Source organism: Aquarana catesbeiana, linkage group LG01 (genome assembly GCF_042186555.1).
Source record: "Aquarana catesbeiana isolate 2022-GZ linkage group LG01, ASM4218655v1, whole genome shotgun sequence".
NCBI lineage: Eukaryota > Metazoa > Chordata > Amphibia > Anura > Ranidae > Aquarana > Aquarana catesbeiana.
The window spans coordinates 395,744,423-395,769,906 of NC_133324.1; the positions used below are offsets into that span (position 1 = coordinate 395,744,423).

The following is a 25,484-nucleotide window of genomic DNA, read 5'->3' on the forward strand; positions in this document are numbered from 1 at the left end:
AAAACAGCAGTTTCTCCTGTGTGTAATCTGTTGGCACTTGTCCAGCCTCCCTCCCTGTCCCCTCCGAGGCTGCAGATGGGCATGGATCAGGCTGCACTGATGGCAATGGCGAGTCTGCATTCATGGCAATGGGGGGTGCTGCATTCATGGCAATGGGGGGTGCTGCATTCATGGCAGTGGGGGGTGCTGCATTCATGGCAGTGGGGGGTGCTGCATTCATGGCAGTGGGGGGTGCTGCATTCATGGCAGTGGGGGTGCTGCATTCATGGCAGTGGGGGTGCTGCATTCATGGCACTTGTGAGGCTGTAGATGGGCACCGATTAGGCTGCATTGATGGGCACTGACCCTTATTTTGCTTCACAGTTCTTTATTTAAAATGTAATTTTTTCCTGAAACTTTCCTCTTAAAGTGAAGGTGCGTGTTATACGCCGATAAATATGGTATATCCAAATAACACACCTGAGCTCACCTCTTCCCTACACACAGCCACAAAAGGCAGGCGAATTCTTGTTGGGCAGTGCATTAGTGCTCGGCAAACACACTTAGACCGAATTCTAATGGTTCAAAGAATGTCAGGCAAAATGGTCACCCCTCACGCTTGTTCACTTCATCAAATCTGGCCCTCTTTGAAAAAAGTTTGGACACCCCTGCCCTAGGCTAAACAATCATCCACCCCTTGCTGTATATGTGCAGCCCCAGTGCAAGGGAGAACTTTTACTTTTCCTGGAGTTGGAACTCATGCTTTAAAACATGTTTACAACCAAGTATTACAGAATAATTTATTTCAAAAAGCACACACCCGTTTCAGGCTAGTTAGCTATCATCAGTGCACTGTGTGGGAACCATAGCATCTACAGAGTAAAGTTTAGGAAAGCAAGCAAGAAACTTAAATGGACAGGTCATGGTGAGCTGGGCCTAAAAACATTTGCTGGTTTAGGCTGCATTCACACCTGAGCGTTTTCCCTTTAATTTCAATGGCACCTGTTCACATCTGAGCGTTTGGTCACCTGAAGCAAATCACCTGAAAAGAGCCTTTGGTCCCTTTCACACTTGTACGACTTGTACAACGACTTGGGACTGCAAAGTCACATGACAAGACGTTCTCCATGATTTCCAATGACAACCATTCATATTAGTACAACTTCAAGTCGCGACGACTACAAAGTAGTCCCTGCACTACTTTGGTCCGACTTTGATCCTGCTTCAGCCCACTGAATATCACTGAAGTTGGATCGTCGTCTTAACTGATCCGACTTTGGCATGCGCCTTGTGCTCTGATGATCTTGAAGGGCCAGGGTTGTCAGGAAGAGGCCATTGTCCTCATCAACATGGGGACAAAGTGTTTTGGGGTGGGGGGGCGCAGAGCCCCTCCTGCCCCAAAGCACTCACCCCCCCATGTTGAGGGCATGCGGCCCAGTACAGTTCAGGAGGGGGGGGGGGGGGGGCGGTGTTCGCTCATCCCCACCCCTTTTCCTGACCTGCCAGGCTGTGTGCTCGGTTAAGGGTCTGGTGTGGATTTTGTGGGGGACCCCCACGCCATTTTTTCAGTGTGTGGGTTCCCCTTAAAATCCATACTAGACTGAAGGACCTTTTTTTTACATTGTGCGTGGAGTATGAAGTAAAATCATGCCATTTTGAAACGCTGTGAATGCAGTACAGAAAAATACTCAGTGATCTTGCCAGAAAAGCAGTGTCCTCTTAACTTCTGGTTATAATAGTATCAGTCTTTTCAGGTAACTTCTGTGAACTTAAAGATAGTTCCCCCTATGTTATGTACTTGAGGAAAGAGGAAGTGCTTTTAGTCCAAAGCCAGAAGAGCTTTCTGGCTGGAATGGTACCAGCATATTGGAAAAAAAAAAAATCATATGTGGTACCAATATTAAAAAAAATGGCCAAGATATATGTATACCTGCCTACAGACCAGTTAGCCTAACATCAGCATTGTTTAAGCTATTGGAAGGAATTCTAAGCATGTCCAAGAATTAGCCAATGAAAATAGTATCATTAGTAGTAAATATGGATTTATGAAATTGCTTTCTTGCCAGCCAAACCTATTACCATTCTATGAGGAGGGGAGCTGTAATTTGGATAGAGGCAGACCTGTGGATTCCGCAAAGGCATTTAATACAGTACCCCAGAAATGCTTAAATTACAAATTGAGGTCTTTTGATATTGATGACACTGTACAATATACACCTGGATAGAAAACTGGTTGAAGGAACGTGTCCAGAGGGTGGCGAATAATGGCATATTTTCTGAATGGTCTAGAGATGTGAATGGGGTACCCCAGGGCTCTGTTCTGGGACCGATTCTGTTTAACTTGTTCATAAACGATATAGGAGGTTGGTATAAATAGTTCATTCTCAGTATTTGCTGACAATACAAAATTAATCAGGGAAAGAACTTTACAACAGGATATAGGAACTTTACAAGCCTTAGTTCAAATAGAGGGGAGGGCAGCTATGTGGCAGATAATTAAAAATTTACTTATCTCTCTCCAAAGCCCTAAGACCTGTGTCTTTCTGCTGCTCCGTTCCTGTTATCAGCATGATAACTTCTGACAAGTTCTCCAACACAGGAGATAAAAGCAGCTGGAAATTTGTGTCGGAGAGGGTACATAGAGATAGATTAGCAGAGAGCTGGTCTATTCACAGCACAGCATGTTTCTTCATTCCTCAGCTTATGTGGATGGGGGGGGTTCCTTTCCTCCAATCAGCTGTCACACAATGTATGCCAAGACTCCACACCCAGTAGTGGAACAGGAAGAATAATTTCTAACAGGATGTTTGCTTTCTAAACAGTGTAGAAAGCTGAAGACAGCAGGTATACAAATAAAACTTACGTAGGGAGATTTGTTTCATCTCTGTGAATCATCTGAGGCTGTTAACTTCACTGGGTATATGCGAGGGTTTACATCCACTTTAAGTACAAAATGTAAGTGCAGCAAAATCACAAACATAAGATATAAACATAATCCCATAGCTGAAATAACTAGTATCAATAGTGTAACAGTTCCCAACATCAGGATTCCACCGTAGTGTGATAAAGTGACAGTCCTTAAATACCATCCAATGTGTTTGGTGCCAACCCCCTCTGGATAAAATGGCTGCTCATCTCCAAGGTATGACCCCACCACAGAGTCAAAAAGACCTCAGTGAACACCACCCAGGATGGTACTGGAACACTCCTCAATTGGCGTCCCTGAATTACGCTACTCCATTTCTTGAGTCTCAATCAAACGTATAACATACCAGAACATAGAAATGGAGAAACCATGGTGCTCTCTGCTACAAATTTATTGAAAATTAGATCAAGGGATTAAAAACACTCACATAAATATGTGTAAAACAAGCATGTATTCAGCTCACCAAGTTGATACTAAAGTGAATAGTGAGGTCACGGGTAACGGCTCCTCCCACCCATACATGTTATGCCCTTCTCATGGGCTTCTTCAACAGGTGTTGACCAATACCATCCTGGGTGGAATTCACTGAGGCCTTAGTGACTCTGTAGTGGGATATCTTGGAGATGAGCAGGCATTTTATCTGGAGGTGGTGGGCACTGAACATAATGGATGTTTTTTAAGGACTGTCACTTTGATTATCACACTACGGTGGAATCCGGATATTGGGAACTGTTACACTATTGATACTATATTAGTTATTTCAGCTACGGGATTATGTTTATGTCTGATGTTTTTGTGCATGTTGTGATTGCGCCGCACTTATATTTTGTACATTAAATGGGGACTGTATCATTGGGAGAAAACTATTTATTTCTTAGGTCCCCAGAGATGACACACCGCCACACAATGAAGCTGGATGAGATTCTTTACTGTTAGAGTGTGTTTGCTTACATTTTTCTGTCTTGTTTCCTTAGTCCTGCACCCTCCTGGATGTGCACATCACCTCTCCCAGGAAGCTTCAGGACCAGAAACACAGAGCGGTTACCAATGAGTGTGAAAAGACCTAGACAAAAGTGCAGGACCTGAGGTATATCATCTGAATGGTGGATCACAGTGGAACAACACTGGGTTCACTAGGTGAGTGAGCATGTGTTTTAAAAAAAAAAATCCAACCACAACTCCAGATTAGAGAGGGGAAAAACAGGAGGGGGTGACTAAAGGTTCAGTAAACATGGCTGAAATGAAAATTTTGTGGTTAGGTCCATCTTCTGCATGTCTTTAAAGTGACAAAATAAAAAAATGGGAGTTAATGACTTAGAAGCAAAAGTTTAAACTGGTCATGATTAAAACAGTTGAATGACCCACTGTACAATTTGACTTAGATTTTTGGCAATAAAAGAGAAGTGCAGACTTTCAAAAAACAAATCATCATATTCACCTAGGTGGTTGCAGCATTGGCCTGATGCTGCATAAGTCCCCCATCACCTCCAAGACCAAGACCTGAGTGATCAAAGACCGCTGATTGCTTGGTTTTCGGTCTTCAGTGAACAGAGAGCCGTTGACTGTCAGTCACTGGCTCTTTGCTCTGCCCCTCCAGCGCTCAGTGGACTATCGGGCTGTGGATGGGGTGGAAGTAGCTGGCTCAGGCTCCCAGAGGCATGCTGAGATGCTGAGCTAGATGCCAGTCAGGCATCTGGGCAGATACTGACATTATTACTGGATGGGCTCTGTGATGGCAGCCAACAGCGGACTTTAGCTCGCTGACGGCAGGAACTGGGTCACAGGAGTGCAGAACTAGGTAAACTCCTGTGACTCACAGGAGAACTATAGCCAAAACAGCTTTGGCAATACGTCTCCTTTAAAATAGCAGACTGATAACAATTTGAACACTACAGACAGTCCCTGAACATCCGACTTAGATACGACTCATACTTACAAACGGTGGGAGACAACAGGAAGTGAGATGAAATCTACCCCTAGGAAGGGAAATTCAATCCTGTAAGAGTTATCATGGGAAAAAGGTGTCTTCACCGAAGCTTTATCACCAATCCTTGTTTCTGCGACAGCCCAAAATATTCAAATTCCAATTGTCACATGGACAGAAAGCGAGGTGAAAAACAGTGGCAGAGACAGCAAAACAAATGTTACAGGGGTGTTAACCCTTTCCTTGGCTTTTTTGGCTGGAGTTACATGTAAAAAATGTTCATGTTTCACTAAATTCAATAGGGATGCAACAATACCATTTTATTTAACACCCAGTACCGATATTTTATCTTTTATTTTATTTTTAAGTACTCGCCGATACCAGTTAACGCTACCTATTGCCTAAGAAGAGTAGGTAGAGGTGTGGTTTGGGGGGAGAGTTGGATGAGGCTGGGGTGAGGGTAGGGTGGGGGGACTACGGGAGGGGGTGACGGCAGGGGGAGTAGGAGGGTGAAGACAGGTTGGGGGGGGAAGAGGGGGTAAGGGAGGACAGGTGGGGCGGTAAATAAGGATTGGGTGGGGGGGGGAGTAGGGGGGGTGGAATAGGGGTTGAAGGTTGGGGTGGTTGGGATGCAGCTTCTCATGCAGGGGGATCCTCTGGAGCCGAGAGCCTGGGACCAGCTGAGCCCTGCCAATACATCTGGTCCTGTCCCTTCCTCCTGGGCCTCTTTCAGGTTTAGGTGGATTAATCTGCAGCAGTGCTCCCGACCGCCCCCAGTGTACTGATATAGAATAGGCCAGCCTTCAATGATTGTGTGGAGCACTGCTGCAGATTAATCCGCCTAAACCCGAAAGTGGTTAAATAGTCCACATTCTGTCCCCCAACACCCACTGAACATAGGGGACCGGAAGAAGTTTTTTTCCAAAAATAACTGCACAGTGGGGGATTAGCTCATTGGTAATTTTAGAGTCCCCACTTGCTCTCTATCTCCAGCCCTCCCCACTAAGTTTGCAGAGCTGGGCCACGACAGGAGGGCTGGAGGCTGGTGTGGTATAAGTGGTGGGGGTGAAAAAAATGGCAGAACTGACAGCTGGCAGGAGGAAAAGGCGGGGAGGGAAGACCCGCGGACAGCTGAAATGTCATTGGTTAAGGACATGGCTGCCCCGCCCCTTAACAACCGATAATTGCCGGCATCCTTTTGTTTACATTTCAGCTATTAGCAGGGAAATCCCGCTGACAGGTGAAAGAACCAAGCCAGAAGGTATCGGTTTCGGGTATTGGAGCATTTGCACAAGTACCGATACTTGTGCAAATGCTTAGTATTGTCACCGATACCGGTATCGGTGCAACCCTAAGATTCAACCTAAGAACAAACCTACACAATCTTGTTTGTATCCCAGGGACATGCCTATATCAGTGTTTTCCTATGAAGCCTTCTGATCAAACCTAGGTTTTTCTCATTTACATATTGTAAGTTCTATTTGAAAGGAGGAAGAAACTTTCATGGGTTAAAAAAAAAAAAAAAAAAGTGATACTAAAATGGAAAATTTTAGAACAAGACAAGGAATTGGTCGCACACTGGAACTCCAAATTATCTCGATGTCATCTTTATTGTCAAAAAAGGGTCAGACGGATACAGGCAATGACAGATACAGGCAATGGTAGACGTTTCACAAGCGACAGCTATCGCTTGTGAAACATCTACCATTGCCTGCATCTGTCTGACCCTTTTTTGACAATAAAGAGGACATCAAGATAATTTGGAGTTCCAGTGTGCGACCAATTCCTTGTCTTGTTCGTCTTCCACGGTGGTGAGCCGAGGTCTGCACCTGTGATCCATCCTCCACCTGAGTTTGCCTGGAGCGGTGTGCTTCTCTCTGTTCTTTGCTAAAATTTTAAAAGACACTTTATAGATGATATGCTTTCCTATCCATCTGGTACGTCATGATTTCCAATTCTGACCAGCAGCTCTGAGTAAAAGATGTCCTAAAAGAGACTATTTGGGGGGGGGGGGGACACCTGCTTCTGGTATAAAAATTGCCATGAGAAAAGTATAGGAGTTGACATTGTTGATCTATCCCTTGAGAATGTATGTTCCCTGCTTATGCTGATACTTTGATTTCATTGCTTTTTTGACCAAATACAGAAATAAGGAACTACAGCATGCTTGTAGGTCTAACTCAAAAATGGTAAAATCGGACACAGGCAGGGACCGCATATATCACCAGCAGCCTCAGGTAAGATCGCATTCCGAGCTCTGTTGGCAGCTGCTTTGCCATGATCCAGCTTGTATCTGAAACTTGTTTACTGAGAAATCTTCTATTGCAGTGCCAATACATAGTGCTGTGGTGCACTATATGCAAGTTTTACACAATAATGAATATTAAATAACAGTATTTACCCATTGTGAGCCTTTTTGTTTCTTCAGAGTACCAGAACATATATATTAGTTTATGCAACCATTTTAAATGAAGAAGAGAGACTGATTCCTGGATGCCATGGTTGGATATGTATGATCAGGTGTATTTTGACCTGCCTGTAATTTGGTGGTCATTATCATATGGGAAGGAATATTTCATGAGTTGGTGGCACTCTGGAGTGTGGGTTTCACAGACTGGTGATAGTGATATAATGGGAAGACTCAAATGAATGGACTTTTCTGACACATTTCTTTACAAATGTTTCACTAGCGCTTCCTAAACTTTTGGTGTTTTAGGTCAAAGGTTAAAGCCCTGACAAAGACAACAACTAGCACTTTGAAAGGGGTCAAACAATGGCTTTTATCATGATAGAGTGACTAAGTGCAAGCACCTAGAGGTAGCCTGCACGTAACCGTAGCATCCACAGGACCCTCCAGTCTGGGCCATATGTCAGAACTGCCATTAAGCACACCCTTGCACCTCTAGGTACCTTAACGTTTTTCTTATAGCTCTTTTGCCATAGGCTAGACAGTTCTCAAAAGTTAAAAACAGAAAAAATTCAGCTCCCAATAATTATGTTAGCAGCAACAGAATAGTGTTTTTGACACGCTGATCCACTGGTTTTACCTAGACTCTGTGACTAACAAGTATGGTGATCAGGAAAGTCAAAACTCTTTGTTCATATGCTTGTTCTAGGTGACAGAAGCCATGGAAACCACAAGGTCAGAATGCCATCCAGGTAACTAGCATTATAGAAAGAAGTCAGCAATGTCAGCCTCCATGTTTCTACCCTACACATTTGTCTTCCATTCTACCTAATTAACAGCACGGGCATGTTCATAGTTGGATACTGCAAAGGAACAGTATAATTGCAAGAACATGGAAACTAAGGCAATATACTCACTCACAGTTAAGGAAATCCTAGATATAATTATTTTTTTAGTCTGATTGATAAATGAAGGTAAACTACTGTTCGCAGAAGGCAAAAGAAAAACTATTTCTCCTTTACATTACTTGCCATAAATTACCAATACTAGGCCCAATTTATAAAAGTGTCTGAAATACAAGCTGTGTTTATTGTCACACCCCAAGCAGATTTAATCTTTCAAATGTTTTTTTTCCAATGAAGCTCTGAAAATGAACAATTGCTGTCAAACAGAGATTGCTCTCGCACCAGACATTGATAAATGAGGTTGACTGTTTAAATGTAAATGTATACATCAATAAAAGATTTCTTTTACTGATGACAACTATATGTGGTATCCTAAAAAACAATTTTCTGGTGTTACTGTGTGTTTGTAAAGCACTTAATTCTAGGCCTACAACTGTATCTGTATCGAGGTAATGCTTCTTTATCTAAGCTTCATTTATCTGTCATAGTTTGAAATAAGCTAAAAGTGTTTAAATAAGCAGTACTCACAGTTTGAAATTCTTGTGGAACTTCATCTTTGGGTCCAAGCTGACAGGCTTGTCTTGCCTTCCTTAAGAGGTCCTTGCAATTTTCCAAAAGAGAGATCTTGCAATCATCTACAGTCTTAAACTGACTCTTGCAAAAAAAGATAAGAAATGTTACAATTTGTAATTTTCATGCAAACATTTTTTTTCTATTTTTTGGGGGGTGGGGGCCTGCTGGGTAGACTTGTCATACTGGGTTATTGTAAAGTGTTACATTTTTCTCTGGCTGTCAAAGTAGTACACATAATATAAAAGGCATTGTAAATTGTTACAGTCAGGGTCTTCATTCCTGATTATATTAATTTTACAAGCTTAAAAAAAAGTGGCTAACAAAAACAAGATTATGGTGGAGCCTACTTGCATAAGGTAAAAAACATGTCCATGTTCTGTAAATGAATACAAAGCTTTCGCTGATTGGACTAGGCTGGTAGGCGGTCTGATGCCATCACACACTCCATCTCAGCCAATAAGATGAAGCTTTGAATTCATTCACAGAATGCAAAGCTTCCTCAGAATGGATGAGCAGTGATTAGCCCAACTTGATTTTGTTCTGGGAGGAGGGCAGAAAGGTCTCATCCCACTACCAGAACACAACGCTGTATACTGTAGGTAGCTGAGGCTACATACAGTTTTATACAGCACTCACAGTCCCTTCAATGGTTAGTGAAATAAATAGTTTTCTTGGACCAGCTTGATCCAAACTAACTATTAAAAGTTAAATGAAACCTGGAGATCAGCTTTAATCACTAAAACGTGTCACTTTAATCACTAAAAAACACTGGTTCGTTTCTAGCCTTGTTCTTAAGGTACTCACCCAGATACATCTGTACACTGCTGATTTTTTTTTTAACAGTGCATCAATTATTTGAGGTCATTTTTTTGTATTATAATGAATAATCTACACCCTTAAAAAAAATATTAGGATTCCAGGAAAAAGTGAACTTGCTAATGCCATCGTGTGAACTTCCCTAGCAAGTTTAAATTTGACTGGAGGAGCAGATTACTCCACAGAATTTTTTTAAAGGGTAACTTTATAAAACTTTTTTTTATTCTTGTGTTAACAAAAACAAAGAAAAAAAAGGGAAAATGTGCCCAGCAAGGCACAGCACCGAGACGCTGCTCAGAACAATACAGAACAGAACTGAAATATCAGATTATCCATACATGGCAGGACCAGATGGTGTAATAGGGACCAAATAAGGAAGGTCCCTGCTCAGGACATAAAATAGCAAACACAATATCACATGAAATGAAAAATGCATGAAATACCTCGCAGCCAATGACAGAAGAGGGTTATGAACATAGAGATACATAACATTATTCTGGAGCAACCGTATCTTGGGAATCCACTCAGAAGGACCAAATGTTAGTATATTTCACTGCGTTCTCAGTTCCTTTAAAAGCAGAGTCACTGGAACTGCTATGCTCACCCCACCCCTCCTTCTGCCCATTCACAGAAGACTTTGTATTATGTTAACTCATACAAAATAGAAAGTCTTCTGGGAATGGGCAGCAGAGGGGAGGTGTGGGCATAGCAGCTGTGTGCGCTTCTCTCCTCTCACAGCTGGAGTGTGTCCTCCAAGAGGGCAATAAACCTGTCACATGTAAGTAATTGAAGAGAAAAAAAAAATCCCCTCTGGGTGATCTATGTATATTGCAAGGATTTTAACAAACGTTGTACCTTTGTAGCTTTTTCAATTCTTATGAAAAATCTGTGTTCTACTATGTCCTTTGAACAGCAATTCATGAATGGGAATGTCTGTGTTCAATATAATCAGCTGATGCACTTTCAGCATTCTAATAAGGAAAGTTGTAGTGTCTGCATCCCTTTAGAAAAAATTAACCTTTAGGGAGCATCTCATTAAAAATATAATTCCTATTGCAGAGGGTATCTAAAATGTGACTTGCATCTTAGTACCGACTTCTTGGGAAATCAGTGAGCCAATCACACAAGCAGGGAATGACATTTCTGGGGAAGTTCTGTACACAGAAGGCCTCCAGGTTGTGATATTGCATTGTATTTTACAGAAAATGACAGAGCTGAAGATTGACAAGGAAGGCAATGTTGGTTAACATAAAATTATTATTATTATCATACAGGATTTATATAGCGCCAAGAGTTTGCATAGCGCTTTACAATGTAAAAGAGGACAATACAATTACAATACAGTAGGAATAGGAGGGCCTGCTCATGAAGCTTACAGTGTAAAGGGAGGGGGAGGTGGTACAAAAGGTATTCGCTGCGGCGATGATCTGATGTAGGTGACTCGGGGTACAGTTCTTAGGTGGAAGTGGGGTAGGCTTCCCTGAATAAGGGAGTTTTCAGGGATCCCCTAAAGCAGTGGTTCTCAACTCCTGTCCTCAGGACCCACCAACAGGCCAGATTTTAAGTATTACCTTGGGGAGACTACTGCAATCACTGAGTAGCAAATGATATCACCTGTGATGTATTTCAGTTACCTTGCAAACCTGGCCTGTTAGTGGGTCCCAAGGATAGGAGTTGAGAACCACTGCCCTAAAGGCAGACATGGTAGGGGCTGACCAGACAAACTGGTAAGCCCCTACCAACTGCATATGCTAATTCTATCTATCTTTATTGATTTTTTTGCTATTCTTGCAGCTGTGATCTTCCAGCGATGTGGGGATTAATATAAGCTACATTTTACGCTCCCCTGCTCTATTGCTATGGCTTGACGGAAAACTGAAGCCTTCAGCAGGAAGGCTGTGTACCCTATAGGCATTTGAAGGCCTCATTTTCATTTTGACCGTGTGCCTTTAAATGGAATTTTCAGTGAACACATTTATATTAAACACAGAAATAACAATTTTGATTTTTTTTTCATTTTTACATTCTAGCTCATTAATATTTTGTTATTATATTAAAGTGGATGTAAAGCCAATGTCATCCTTTCTAAACTACTGCCATAGGGGTTATCTATAAGGATATACATGCCTCCTGCATGTATCTTTACCTGTCAAATGTCTCCCCTCTGTCTGTCATGAGACCCGAAAAACTGCAGATTTTGTGGGTGGGTCTGTTGTCTGGAGCTCGGTGGGTGGAGTCGTGATGTCAGTAGACTCCCCGCCCACCTATACACTCCCCTTGTCAATATGCATTTTCTCCTGTGTATTTCTAACACTGAACTTCTGCTATGATCTCTAACATCCAGTGAAAAGACAGGAAAGTAACCACATGACTTCAGCATGCCAAATCATGCTGAGGTGTGGAACAGCCAATCCTTGCAGAGCTGCTGAAGAAAGGAGTGGGGGAGGGAATTAAAAAATAATGCCTGTCTTAGGCTAGTGCATGAGATGTAAATCACCTGTCACTCACAGCAAGGGGGAGGATTTGACAAAGTTTTTCTCTGTTTGTCAAGATTTATCTCACTGAACAATAAAGGAGGATTGCTCAGAGATGGATTAACTCTTTGTGGCAAGACTGGCCTCAAATGGTAGGAAATCTTATACTCTTCATTATGACATAAAAATAAATAAATACAAATTCGGGTTTACATCCACTTTAAATGTATAGACTCTTACGTTAGCCATTTGACCATTTGAGGAAGAGGCTCATAGCATGTACAGTACACCATTTCCACCAACAAATTCTGAGTGCATTACTTCCAGTGAGTAAGCCGACTCAAAAAGGTTGATTTACTTACCAGTGTGAAAGTTCACTTTGTGAACATTCAGAAGTGAGGTCAAACTGTTTTCAAATCAACTAATCAATTGTGTTAAACACAAATCATCCCCCCTCCCCCCATTTTCCTTGCTGTATGCATTTTGTGAACAGCCTCTACATCTTCCTTATCCAGCCTCATAAACTCTGCAGCAAGCAGAGCCTGCACAAGTAATGAGCCAATATGGCTGCCTTCATGTACAACTATAATTGAACTTATACAAAGAATCATGTTTTTAAGAACATTAAGATATATTGAGAAGATTGTTTACACCATGCTGAACTCTTTATATGCAACTCTAATGCTCTTTTCACATTAGCTGTATCATTTACAACCCCCCTGAAAAGTTTTCTGGGGCGGAGGGTGAATGGATGTCAGCAAGTGATACTTCTACTTCTGCCTCCTGATGACTTTTTTTTTCATAAATATTCCTTCCTTATTTTAGTTCTGAACAGTACATTTTACATTACAGAACTGCACAACTGCGAGCCAAGCATTTGCCTCACGGTTGCAGTGCAGCCCGATTCACTTAAATTGGAGAGCTTGACAGGCAGCGCCACCTGTCAAGCTCTGCTGTAGCATTAAAATTGACACCCTAACGTAGCATTAAAATTGACACGCCACAGTGCAAAGCTCCAAGCAAGCAGCACCATGTTTCTCTGGTAGGTGAACAGTAAAAAAAAAAAACAGACCAACCACCTGTTTTTACTGTCCCCGGTGGCTTGTGTGAAAGGTGCCCAAAAATGAATTGAATAACCTACATGAAACATTAATGAACATTAGACATGAAGTGCTTTAAACCCTTACATATACCCACTGAACTGACAAGCCTCAGGTGATGCACTGATATGAAACAAATCCTCCTACATAAGTTGTACGTGTTCATTTGCAACCCTCTCTCCTCAACAGTCTGCCAAAACACACAATTTACATACATCTCTAAGCAGCAGAAAGCAGGGGGTGGGGATCTGACGTCACACACACACTGCAGAGCTAGAACACAGAGCTCTGACAAATCTGATCACTGATTGGAGGGAATAGACACTCTCGCCTTTAACAGGCTCATAAAGAAAAACACAGAGCTGAGTCTATGAGTCATCTGATATGTGCTGGAGGGGGGAGGCGAACCATCTCCCGTCAGGCTGAGGTGTTGGCTAAAAGTCTTTTCAGTGTCCAATGCAGAGAGCAGGGGGATCAGAGATCAGAACCAGGCTCAGTGCTTTGGATTTAGGCTAGTGCACACTACAGAGGGAGGATGTTTCACTTTCATGTCTAAACCACTGAAGGCTGGCCAGACACTAGAAGAATTTTGTTTAAAAACTTTTTTTCAGGAACCTTTCCTTTGATTTTCATATTTTTAGTGGAGTCAGAGCTTTGTTTTTTTTTTTTTTTAGCTACAGTGATGAAAAAAATCTGAAGGCATTTGATAGAAACGTTTTCTCGAGCAAACAAATTTCCAACGGTGAATAATAATGAGAAATCATTTTTAACATTTGATTTTAGAAATCATGTAAAATTAAATTTTGAACTACGTTCATCAAGGCACGGAATGTACCGATACATATTTTTGTACGAATATTCGTATGAACTTTTAGTCATAATTCTACTGTTATATGGCCAGATTAAGGCCCCTTTCACACTTATACGACTTCGCATATAAGTGTAAACAAAGTTGCGCGATTTTACCGCGATTTCGCGGCCGCTATTTTGCCGCGATTTGGGAGCAGTGCTACTTTGTACAACTTTGGCATTAACAAATGAAAACATACATGGTGTGAGGCTTGTGCTTACAAAGTTGTACTGAAGTCGTGTCTATATTATTCAATACGATTTGCATGCTACTTGAGGGTTTAACACTGAGGTCTATGGAGTACAACTCGCATGGAAGTTGGACCAAAGTAGTGCAGGGACTAGTTTGAAGTTGGCATGACTTAAAGTCGTGCCAATATGAATGGTAGTCATCGAAAATCCTGGAGAATAACTTGTCATACAATTTTGCAGTACAAAATCGTGGGACAAGTTGTATAAGTGTGAAAGAGACCTTAGGCTTCGAGTTTTGTGACCTTAAAATGCAATGTGCAGCCATATACACTTAATATGGTCACCAAATCCTATTTTAATTATTTTATTTAAAATAGGCAGCAAAAAATACCAGAAAAATTTATCAGTAGAGGAAAAATGTTCAAGGAAAGGCCAAAAATCTATGTAGTGGCTTATAATAACTGTATAAACTAAATGCCATAAAAAGAGGGTTCATGCTCATCAATGTGTGACTGCTTTGAATGCTTGCATAGAAAAAATACACTGCTCTATGCACATGCACCATGTGCTAAATATGAAAACAGAAAAATATACCTGGGCTACTGGTTTAGAAACTATAATCTTTTTGCATCAATAATTTAATGTGCCTCAATGTAAACACATAAAACACTCAGTGGTTAGCAAAATGCGTAATACAAGGTATTGCAGCTATTTTATGATCACCACTTCCTTAAGGTTCATCAGTGTTTCCATATTTTAATAAGAAAAGCAGCAGTGTGCAACCTAAACTGAATCAACATTTTACACAACCTGATTTTTAATTATAATGAATTAAAACAAACTGTACAGTACTGAATGCTTTATGCGCCATGCAATTTAGAAAAGAATAATCCTATATGAACCTATCCACATATTCCAAAAGTTTTGCTGCAGAAATTGTAAACTAGATAGTATATAGTCTATTTACTAAAATGTCTAAGGTAAATATATAGTCTTGGTTTAATGATTCTGAATACAATATTTTTATTTACTTGGCAACAAACATATCACGTGTATTAAAGAGGTTGTAAACCTCCCTCTAATGTTTGTAGCTATAGGTAAGCCTAGAATAAGGCTTACCTATGGATACTGTAAATATCTCCAAAGCGTGCGCCATTTAAGATATATTTACTGTATACTGCGCCGATGAGGTCATCGGCGCATGCGCTCTGAAGGAACGCCCCCCCCATGTTGTTTCTTCAGGAGCATGTGCCGTGACCGGCGGGTCCCGCGCGCATGAGCAAGAGTGACGCACGCGGCTCCGGCCAGTCACACAGCTGGAGTCCGCGGCTCCAGAGAAGGAAGAGGAGTGAAGATGGATGCGGCCTGCAGCGGGGACGCCGTGGGCTTCGTTTTCAGGTATGTGTCACATAATGTACTAGTATGCGATGCATACTAGCACATTATGCCTTTACTTTACAGGGAAGGAAAAAAAACACAGTTTACGTCCTCTTTAAAGCAAAAGCCACGCAAAGAATAGGGTCAGGAGAAGAACACAGGTAGCCTACTGGTGACATTTGTAAATGTTACTAAAATTAATATGCTCAAAAGAAAACTCAAAATGAGGTAAATATATTAACCGCTTCAGCCCTGGAAGAATTTACCCCCTTCCTGACCAGAGCACTTTTTGCGATTCAGCACTGCGTCGCTTTAACTGACAATTGCGCGGTCGTGCAAAGTTGTACCCAAAAAAAATTGACGTCCTTTCTTTCCCACAAGTAGAGCTTTCTTTTGGTGGTATTTGATCACCTCTGCGTTTATTTTTTGCACTATAAACAGAAAAAGTGACAATTTTGACAAAAATGCAACTTTTTGCTATAATAAATATCCCCCAAAAACATTATTTTATATATATATATATATATATATATAACATTTTTTTCCCTCAGTTTAGGCTGATATGTACATATTTTTGGTAAAACAAAAATCGCAATAAGCGTATATTGATTGGTTTGCGCAAAATTTATAGCGTCTACAATATAGGGGATAATTTTATGGCATTTTTATTTAACTTTTTTTTTTTTTTTTATTAGTAATGGCGGCGTACTGTGATTTCTAATCGGGACTGTGACATTATGGTGGACAGATCGGACACTTATGACACTATTTTGGGACCATTGTCATTTATACAGCAATCAGTGCTATAAAAATGCATTGATTACTGTGTAAATGACACCGGCAGTGAAGGGGTTAACCACCAGGGGGCGGTGAAGGGGTTAAGTGTGTCCTAGGAAGTGATTCTAACTGTGGGGGGGGGGCTACATTTAACATGACAACGATCACTGCTCTCGATGACAGAGAGCAGTGATCTCTGTCCTGTCACTAGGCAGAACGGGGAAAAGTTTTGTTTACAAAAGCATCTCCCCATTCTACCTCTCTGTGACACGATCGCAGGCACCCGGCGGACATCGAGTCCGCGTGACCCGTGGTCACGGAAACCGCGGCAGGCACACGCACCGCCGGTGGTGCGCACGCACCCGCAGCGCCACTTCTTAAAGGGGACGTACCTGTACGCCCTTTTGCCCACCAGCGCCATTCTGCTGACGTTATTCGGCATGCGCTGGTCGGCAAGAGGTTAAAATGGTATTAAACTCAAAACCAAAAATGTAATAAATTGCAGCTTACCGATCATTAGAGGTTAGGAAACCAGTACTTATGCAGATAACATTTGTGAACATGTGCCAGCACACAAATGGACTCTGGCCACTAACTGGCATGCACCGACACGGCAGCATATCCGTATGCGCCAGTGTTCTTTGGCGTATGCATCTGGGTGCATTGATGCACACCTGCGCATGTCCAGTCCCAGGAATGGTGCCAAGCTGCCTTTTAAAGGAGGCCCTGATGTGTGCTGATTGTTGGATGTTCTCCAGCTCTGTGTGATCCTTGCAACCATGCTTCTTGGTTACTTTGCTGCCTAACTCGGTTTGTTCCAGGATATCTCTCTGACTCTCTCCTGGTCCTGATCCTGGCTTGCTGCTTGACTTCGCTCCTGCTCGATCTCCTGTGTTTGACTCAGCTTGTCTCCAGTCTCTGCTCCTGCTACTACTGCCCATCTGTGCATGACCCTGGCCTGTTTTCTGATCACTTCTCTCCAGTTTTCTGACCATGTATGACTTTGGCTCTTGTTTTCTGACTGTGTCTCTCGGTCTGCTCCTCCTGAGCCTGGTAATCCCACCTACCAGATCTGCTTTCCGGGTCACATTCGGCATTCCTAAGCACCTAAGCATCAGTGCACAAACTGCTTACTGCAACTGATCTTGAGGCGTTCTATTACCTACACCTACCACCATACTGGCAGACCTTCTCTACTGATCATCCTTTGCCGTCCAAGTTTCTAGCATCCATGCTACCCTTAGCCTCACACACTCCTGTTCCCACATTCAGGTGTGTTTAGACCAGAGTTACAAGGGGAGCCCTTCAAATCACTTCGGCCTCCACTAAGGTACGTGACAGATATGGCGCGAGTACATTATTATTATTTTAGGCTTTTTTCCTCTGTTTTCACCTGATGATCTGGACAGTAACACACCTCCTCACCTCCTGTATTAGTGCCCCACTCTGGATGAAGGAGCAAAGGGGCACCTTTGGACAACAGCATTGTTAATCTGGGGAGAGGAGGGTGTTAGATGTACTAGCAGGTTTAGATACACTAAAAATTGAAGCCAAACTCCAGCTTTTATTTTTATTTTATTTTTTCCCTTTTGGGATGAAGGTTTTACATAAATAAAATCTGCACCCCTGCTCAGTATAAATACAGCTGTTCTGTGAAGCCCTCAGAGGTTTGTTAGAAAACCTTAGTGGACAAACAGCATCATGAAGGCCAAGGAATATACCAAAAAGGTCAGGGATAAAGTTGTGGAGAAGATTAAAGCAGGGTTAGGTTATAAAAAAAAAAAAATATATCCCAAACTTTGAACAGCTCATGGAGCACTGTTCAATCCATCATCTAAAAAAGCGTATGGCACAACTGCAAACCTACCAAGATATGGCCGCTTCCTTGATGTTTACACCACCGTTTAATTATTCACTATCACCCTAAGTCTTCTAATAAGGGTGTCTAGGATTAGCGCAGCACCATCTAATATTTCTACAATGGAATGGTTTACATCAGGGATATGCAATTAGCGGACCTCCAGTTGTTGCAAAACTACAATTCCCATCATGCCTCTGGGTGTCATGCTTGTGGCTGTCAGAGTCTTGCTATGCCTCATTGGACTTGCAGTTCTGCAACAGCTGGAGGTCCGCTAATTGCATATCCCTGGTTTAGATCAAAGCATATTCATGTGTTATGCCCCGTACACATGATCGGACATTGATCGGACATTCCGACAACAAAATCAATGGATTTTTTCCGACGGATGTTGGCTCAAACTTGTCTTGCATACACACGGTCACACAAAGTTGTCGGAAAATCCGATCATTCTGAACGTGGTGACGTAAAACATGTACATCGGGACTATAAACGGGGCAGTAGCCAATAGCTTTCATTTCTTAATTTATTCTGAGCATGCGTGGCACTTTGTGTGTCGGATTTGTGTACACACGATCGGAATTTCCGACAACGGATTTTGTTGTCGGAAAATTTTATAGCAAGCTCTCAAACTTTGTGTGTCGGAAATTCCTATGGAAAATGTGTGATGGAGCCTTCACACGGTCGGAATTTCCGACAACAAGGTCCTATCACACATTTTCTATCGGAAAATCCTATCGTGTTTACAGGGCATAAGAATGGCCAAGTCCAGACGTCCAGTCCTAAATCCAATTGAGAATCTGTAGCAAGATTTGAAAAATGCTGTTCAGACGCTCTCTATCCAATCTGACAGAGCTTGAGCTATTTTGCAAAGGAGGGGCAAAAATTTCACTCTGTGCAAAGCCGGTAAAGAAATACCAGAAAAGACTTGCAGCTGTAATTGCAGCGTAAGTTGGTTCTACAAAGTATTGGGGACTGAATACAAATGCACGCCACACTTTTCACATATTTATTTGTAAAAAATTTTGAAAATCATTTATCATTTTCCTCCCACTTCACAATTATGTGCCACTTTGTGTTGGTCTATCACATAAAATCCCAACAAAATACATTTACGTTTTTGCTTGCAACATGACAAAATGTGGAAAATTTCAAGGGGGATATGAATACTTTTTCATGGTACTGTACCTCAATGTGTAACACATTTTCTTGGATTCCCTGAGTCAAAGGTTTTAACGAGCAATACTGTACACAGTGCTTAGCCATGTTCACCAACAGCATAGTACATGAAGCCAGACACATACTTTACACAGTCAAGATGGCACAACTTATTCCAACAGCTGATGGGGTGAAAAGGCTTTCTAGCACCACGTCTTTATTAGACCCCTTTCACACAGTTTTCAGGTGTTTTAGCTCTAGAAATAGCGCCTGTAAAGTGCCTGAAAACTGCCTCCTTTTCACCCCATCAGCTGTTGGACTGTGTAACGTGTCTGTCTGGCTTCATGTACTATGCTGTTGGTGAAGATGGCTAAGCAGTGTGTACAGTATTGCTCATTAAAACCTCTGTCCTTTTACTCAGGGAATCCAAGAAAATGTGTTACACATTGGAGGTACAGTGCCTTGAAAAAGTATTCATATCCCTTGAAATTTTCCACATTTTTACAGTTCACACCGCGCGCAGTTCCAGTGAGTTTTTAATACAATTTGCTAGGTTCCAGTACAGTTCTGTGCAGAAAAAATGCAGCACGCTCTACTTTTTTTTTTTTTTCTGCACCGGAAACTGACTGCATTGGTGAGAACTAGAGCCATTGGAATACATAGAAAATAATGTGCATGCATTTTTAGTGCAGAAAAAAAAGCGCAGGGAACTGCATCTGGTGTAAACTAGCATTAAAAGCCAATGAGAAACTGATTAAAAACTGATTTAACTTCATCCGTTTTTTTCTTTGGAAAAGCATGACTTAACTGATGAAATGAACAGTCCACATGTCTGAAAGGGGCCTAACACAGAGACTACTGGATTAGTGGGCTCCAGGTCAATGTCACCTCCCTGTCAAATACCGCAGATTTAACAGAAGTACAAATACTTAATGTACACATACCATGTAATTATTAACATTCCTAGAAGTACATTCATATTATGTAACTTGTTTTCTTTAGATTAACCACTTCCGGGCCACCCCATAGCAGATATACTGCTACAGGGCAGCCCCCCTGTGCGGAATCACATATATGATTCTGCACTCTTGCCTAGGAGGAACGCAGAAGCCGATCTGTGGGTGCTGGGCAATGGATGTCTGCTGGCACCTGCCGATTGTCAGGCAGAGAAACAGAACGGAGCTCTGCCTATGTAAACAACGTTTTGACGAGGGCGCGGGGAGCAATGGGATGTTTTCCCTGTGAAACGGAATAAAATCCATCACTTCCCTTAGTAAAAGCAGAAAATACAGTACACATACTGGCTAGGAACACAGTTAACCCTTTGACCGCCCTAGATGTTTAACCCCCTTCCCAGCCAGCGTCATTAGGACAGTGACAGTGCATATTTTTAGCACTGATCACTGTATTAGGGTTCCCACAAAGTGTCACTTAGTGTCCAACCGTCCACCGTAATATCGCAGTCCCGCTATAAGTCGATGATCACCACCAATACTAGTGTATGTGTGTGTGTGTGTGTGTGTGTGTACATATATCATCGTTTGTAGGCATTTAACTTTTGCGCAAACCAATCAATATATGCTCATTGGGAAAATATGTAGCAGAATAAAATTAGCCTAAATTTATGAAGACATTTGATTTTTTTACATTTTTTTTTTTTTTACACTTTCTGCTATAAAATCTATTTTTTTTTTTTTCAAAACTGTTGGTCTTTTTTGTTTATAGCGCAAAAAATAAAAACTGCAGTGATCGAATACCACCAAAAGAAAGCTCTATTTGTGGGAAAAAAATGACATTTTATTTGGGTACAGCGTTGCCAGTTAAAGCAACGGCAGTGCCGTATCGAAAAAAATGGTCTGGTCATGAAGGGGGGTAAATTTTCCCGAGGTCAAGTGGTTAAAGCAATTCTCTGAGTATACATAGAGGAGTCTCAACCCTCAGCACCCACATTAAAACTCTGCGCAACAACTAATCAGTTTCTTGAAGTCCCTCACGGAACATCATGTTTCATATTCATGAACTGTGGTTTATACTGCCACTTGGAGGAGGTGGAACATTAGACAAAAAACCCCCCCAAAAAAACAAAGCCAACCTAAGGGCCAAAATCTTTCCCCTAACCATTCTGCTCAGTTTTAGCAAGCAGTGCAAAAACACCATAATAGTAATATCTAAACACAAGAGAAGAGGACAGGAAGTCCAGAAGGGCATATGGAGCATCTACCAGGAGCTCAAGTATCACTGAGTAATGCATATTCTAGGGCCAATTCGGTGGAGGATCACCAGGATGTGACCCCGTATTAAAAAAAAATTAAGGGTGCCGTTCAAGCTCTAGTGGGTCCTTATATGCAGATAACTGCTGAGAGTACAGGCAGGGAAAGATCTGATCTCAGCTCCATAGAAGTCAATGAGGAAGGAAAAGAAGTCTCGGGAGCTGCACATCACACAAAACCCTCATGTAAAGCGTGGAAGCCTCAGCCTAGACTCCATCCAGGGCACACCCCTGACATATTTCGCCCTACCCATGATGCTTTGTCTGTGGAATCTCTATTAAACATGTTGGGGGTGTGGCCTGGATGGAGTCTAAGGCTGAGGATGCTTTCAGTCCTAAGGATGAGCTCCAGCGTGTTCGCACAGCCCACGTGCAGAGCCCGCCAGGAAGTCGGCACTGCGCTGTGCTAATCACAGGCAGTGAGACATTTCCCGATCTCTGCAGCCGTGCATCGGGACAATGTCTCACTGCCTGTGATTAGCGCAGCACCGACTTCCTGGCGGGCTCTGCATGTGGGCTGTGCGAACACGCCGGAGATCATCCTTAGTCCTTACATATGGATTCCGTGTAATGTGCGGCTCCAGGGACTTCTTTTCTTTCCTCATTGAGGATCACCAGATAGCCCTCTTTCTCAATCATGCAAAGTAGGCAAGGGAGAATCTGAAGGAGTGGAAAGGTGTAGATAGGTTGAATTTACCCAACAGTGTCACCAGTGCATCCACTGCGAAGGCTAAGGGTCCCTGGACTTGGCGACAAACCTGTCCACTGTTAAAGAAAAAAAAAAATCTCCTCTTGGTGATCTATGTACGCTGCAAGGATTTTAACAAACTTTGTTGCAGAATACTGCCAGTTACTGCTCTGAAGAAAAATCTTTTGTCTACATCGATGTTTAGAGTGAATCTGCAGGGTCTAAATTTCTTTAGAAGATATTAACCCTTTGATGTTATCTCAACAAAAATGCAATTTTTGCTGCAGAGGATGCCCAAAATCTGATTTGTATCTTAGTGCGGAATTCGGGGAAAATCAGTAAGTAGAAAAATACATTTCTGGAGGCATTCTGTTCACCAAAAGGTGTATGGAATGCCTCCAGGTTAGATTGATTTTTAATGCCATCTCAATGCTAGGAGATCCACAGCTGTCATTCTCCATCTGTGGCGAAGGGCATGAAAGAAGTCCAAATGGAGAACCTATTCCCCAGAGCTAGATGCTGATGACTGAAAGTCTGCCAACCAATTTTCCACGCTTAGGATGTGGATGTCAGACAGGCCTGAAATGTGAAGTTCTACCCAAGAGAGGACTAAGTCTGTTACCCTTAAAGCTGTGCAACTACAGAAGTCCAGCGTTAAAGGGACAACCAAATCACCCCGCGCTCCAGCATGCGGAGCGGAAGTTGAGTTTCCTCAGTCAACCAAATCCCCAGCACCAAAAGGCAGTTCAGGACTACTCCACAGCCTGTCAGCTTGGAGTCTGTCATGATAGCTTCCCACAACTCTGGAGGTAAAAATCTCCCTTAATGCCATCACTGGGTAGCAAATCCACTACGTCAGGGAGAATATGATCTGTGGGTTTGGATGCATAGGTTAGTCTAGGGACCAAGTCTTTTTGTTCCACATGGCCAGATCGTGGAGTTCCAATGGCTGGGGCTGGGTGCAACTGGTGTATGGCACCAGAATAAAGTAGGCCACCATGAGGCCCAAGACCCTCATGCAAACACAACTGGAAGGCTTCCTTTGGGCCATGCGAACGAGAGGACAGGAGTTTGTCCTGAGGCATAAGGTTCTGGATAAGATCCTGCTTGGCGTCAGACCCAGGTACTTCAACCTGACAGATGAGTTCAGTTATGACTTGCAAAAGACCAAGCTCTCCAGATTCTGTACTTTTTTCTGTTGAGACAGCGAGGACTGAAAAACTGAAAATCATCTGGGTACCCCACAATGTTAATCACCTGGGAACGGAGAAGAGCCAAAAAAAAAAAAAAAGTCTAAAGTCTAGACAACAATGGTCTGACAGACTGCCATAGACATAAATGCAGGTTGCATGGTAGGCTAAGATAGCCTTAGGAAGCACCTCTAACCTTTTATCTACTAAACCTTTAAGGCCGATTAACAATATATGCTGTGAAAGACGTTTCATCACATGGTCATTTTTGCCTGCTACATCACCCTCCCCTTTTCCGTTTGTCTCCTGTATATTATTCAGGCGAAGGTGACCCCTTATTGCTCAGCCAAACTACTAATTATGGGAAACTTTAAAACCATCCTATCACCAGATCTTGACAGGCCTGCGCCCATGTAACACTGCTCTGGTAATCTATCTGCCTGGGCCCTGGCAGCTGACTTGACAGAAGTCTGGAGATAAAAAAAAAAAAAAAACCCACCTCCAAAGCATATTCTTGCTTCTTTACCTCACACAAAACCTCCTAACGTAACTGATATAGCCTTTGCGACCCCTCTTTTGTGGCAGATGTTCAGGGGGCTAGCTATCTTCTTAGTGGCCTGTCCAATCATTGTCCTCTAGCTTTTAACTCTCCAGGTTCGTCCCTTACATAAGGGATCCCTGTGTCATTCAGGTACCCAATGGACTGCTCACCCAGAAATATTGAAGAAAATGTCTTTGAAAGGTCTTGTTTGCCAGATATTGAATGGTATGCCTTCAAGGAGTATACGAGAGGCCATTATATCTCTTCTATTGGTGTGATCCACTCTAAACAAGTTTCTACCGTGCTTTGCAAAGAGATTGTAAATCAGACTCAACATTACGCCACCTCTCTCACCACAGATACTTTTGAAACCCTCAAGTCTGCCAGGAGGGAGCTTCGTTTTCATATGACTAAGATTTAGCTGGATCTACATAGCTGCAAGCAGACCTTCTTTGAGCAGGGATGAACAGTAAAATCCTAGCTACAGTATCTCACAAAAGTGAGTACACCCCTCACATTTTTGTAAATATTTTATTCTATCTTTTCATGTGACAACACTGAAGAAATTACACTTTGCTACAATGTAAAGTAGCGAGTGTACAGCTACAGTGTAAATTTGCTGTCCCCTCAAAATAATTCAACACACAGCCATTAATGTCTAAACTGCTGGCAGCAAAAGTGAGTACACCCCTAAGTGAAAATGTCCAAATTGGGCCCAATTAGGCATTTTCCCTCCCCGATGTCACGTGACTCGTTAGTGTTACAAAGTCTCAGGTGTAAATGGGGAGCAGGTGTGTTAAATTTGATAAAGTTAAAGTTTGATAAAGTTATCGCTCTCATTCTCTCATACTGGTCACTGGAAGTTCAACATGGCGCCTCATGACAAAGAACTCTCTGAGGATCTGAAAAAAAGAATTGCTGCTCTACATAAAGAATGCCTAGGCTATAAGAAGATTGCCAAGACCCTGAAATTGAGCTGCAGCACGGTGACCAGGACCATACAGCGGTTAAACAGGACAGGTTCCATTCAGAACAGGCCTCGCCATGGTCGACCAAAGAAGTTGAGTGCACATGCTCAGCGTCATATCCAGAGGTTGTCTTTGGAAAACAGACGTATGAGTGCTGCCAGCATTGCTGCAGAGGTTGAAGTGGTGGGAGTCAGCCTGTCAGTGCTCAAACCATACGCCGCACACTGTATCAAATTGGTCTGCATGGCTGTCGTCCCAGAAGGAAGCCTCTTCTAAAGATGATGCACAAGAAGGCCCGCAAACAGTCTGCTGAAGAAAAGCAGACTATGGATTACTGGAACCATGTCCTGTGGGCTGGTGAGACCAAGATAAACTTATTTGGTTCAGATGGTGTCAAGCATGTGTGTAGCGACAACTAGGTGAGGAGTACAAAGACAAGTGTTTCTTGCCTACAGTCAAGCATGGTGGTGGGAGTGTCATGGTCTGGTGCTGCATGAGTGCTGCCGACACCTG

The 25,484-nt window shown here is 42.4% G+C and overlaps 1 protein-coding gene across 1 annotated transcript in view; it reads right to left on the reverse strand.

Moving 5' to 3' along the window:
- The window catches only part of SMC5 (structural maintenance of chromosomes 5), a 122,325-nt gene that overhangs the window by 32,406 nt on the left and 64,435 nt on the right, over positions 1–25,484 (reverse strand). The window contains exon 18 of the mRNA XM_073634579.1: positions 8,670–8,795. Coding sequence (XP_073490680.1) covers positions 8,670–8,795 — 126 coding nt within the window. The remainder of the gene's footprint in view (positions 1–8,669; positions 8,796–25,484) is intronic.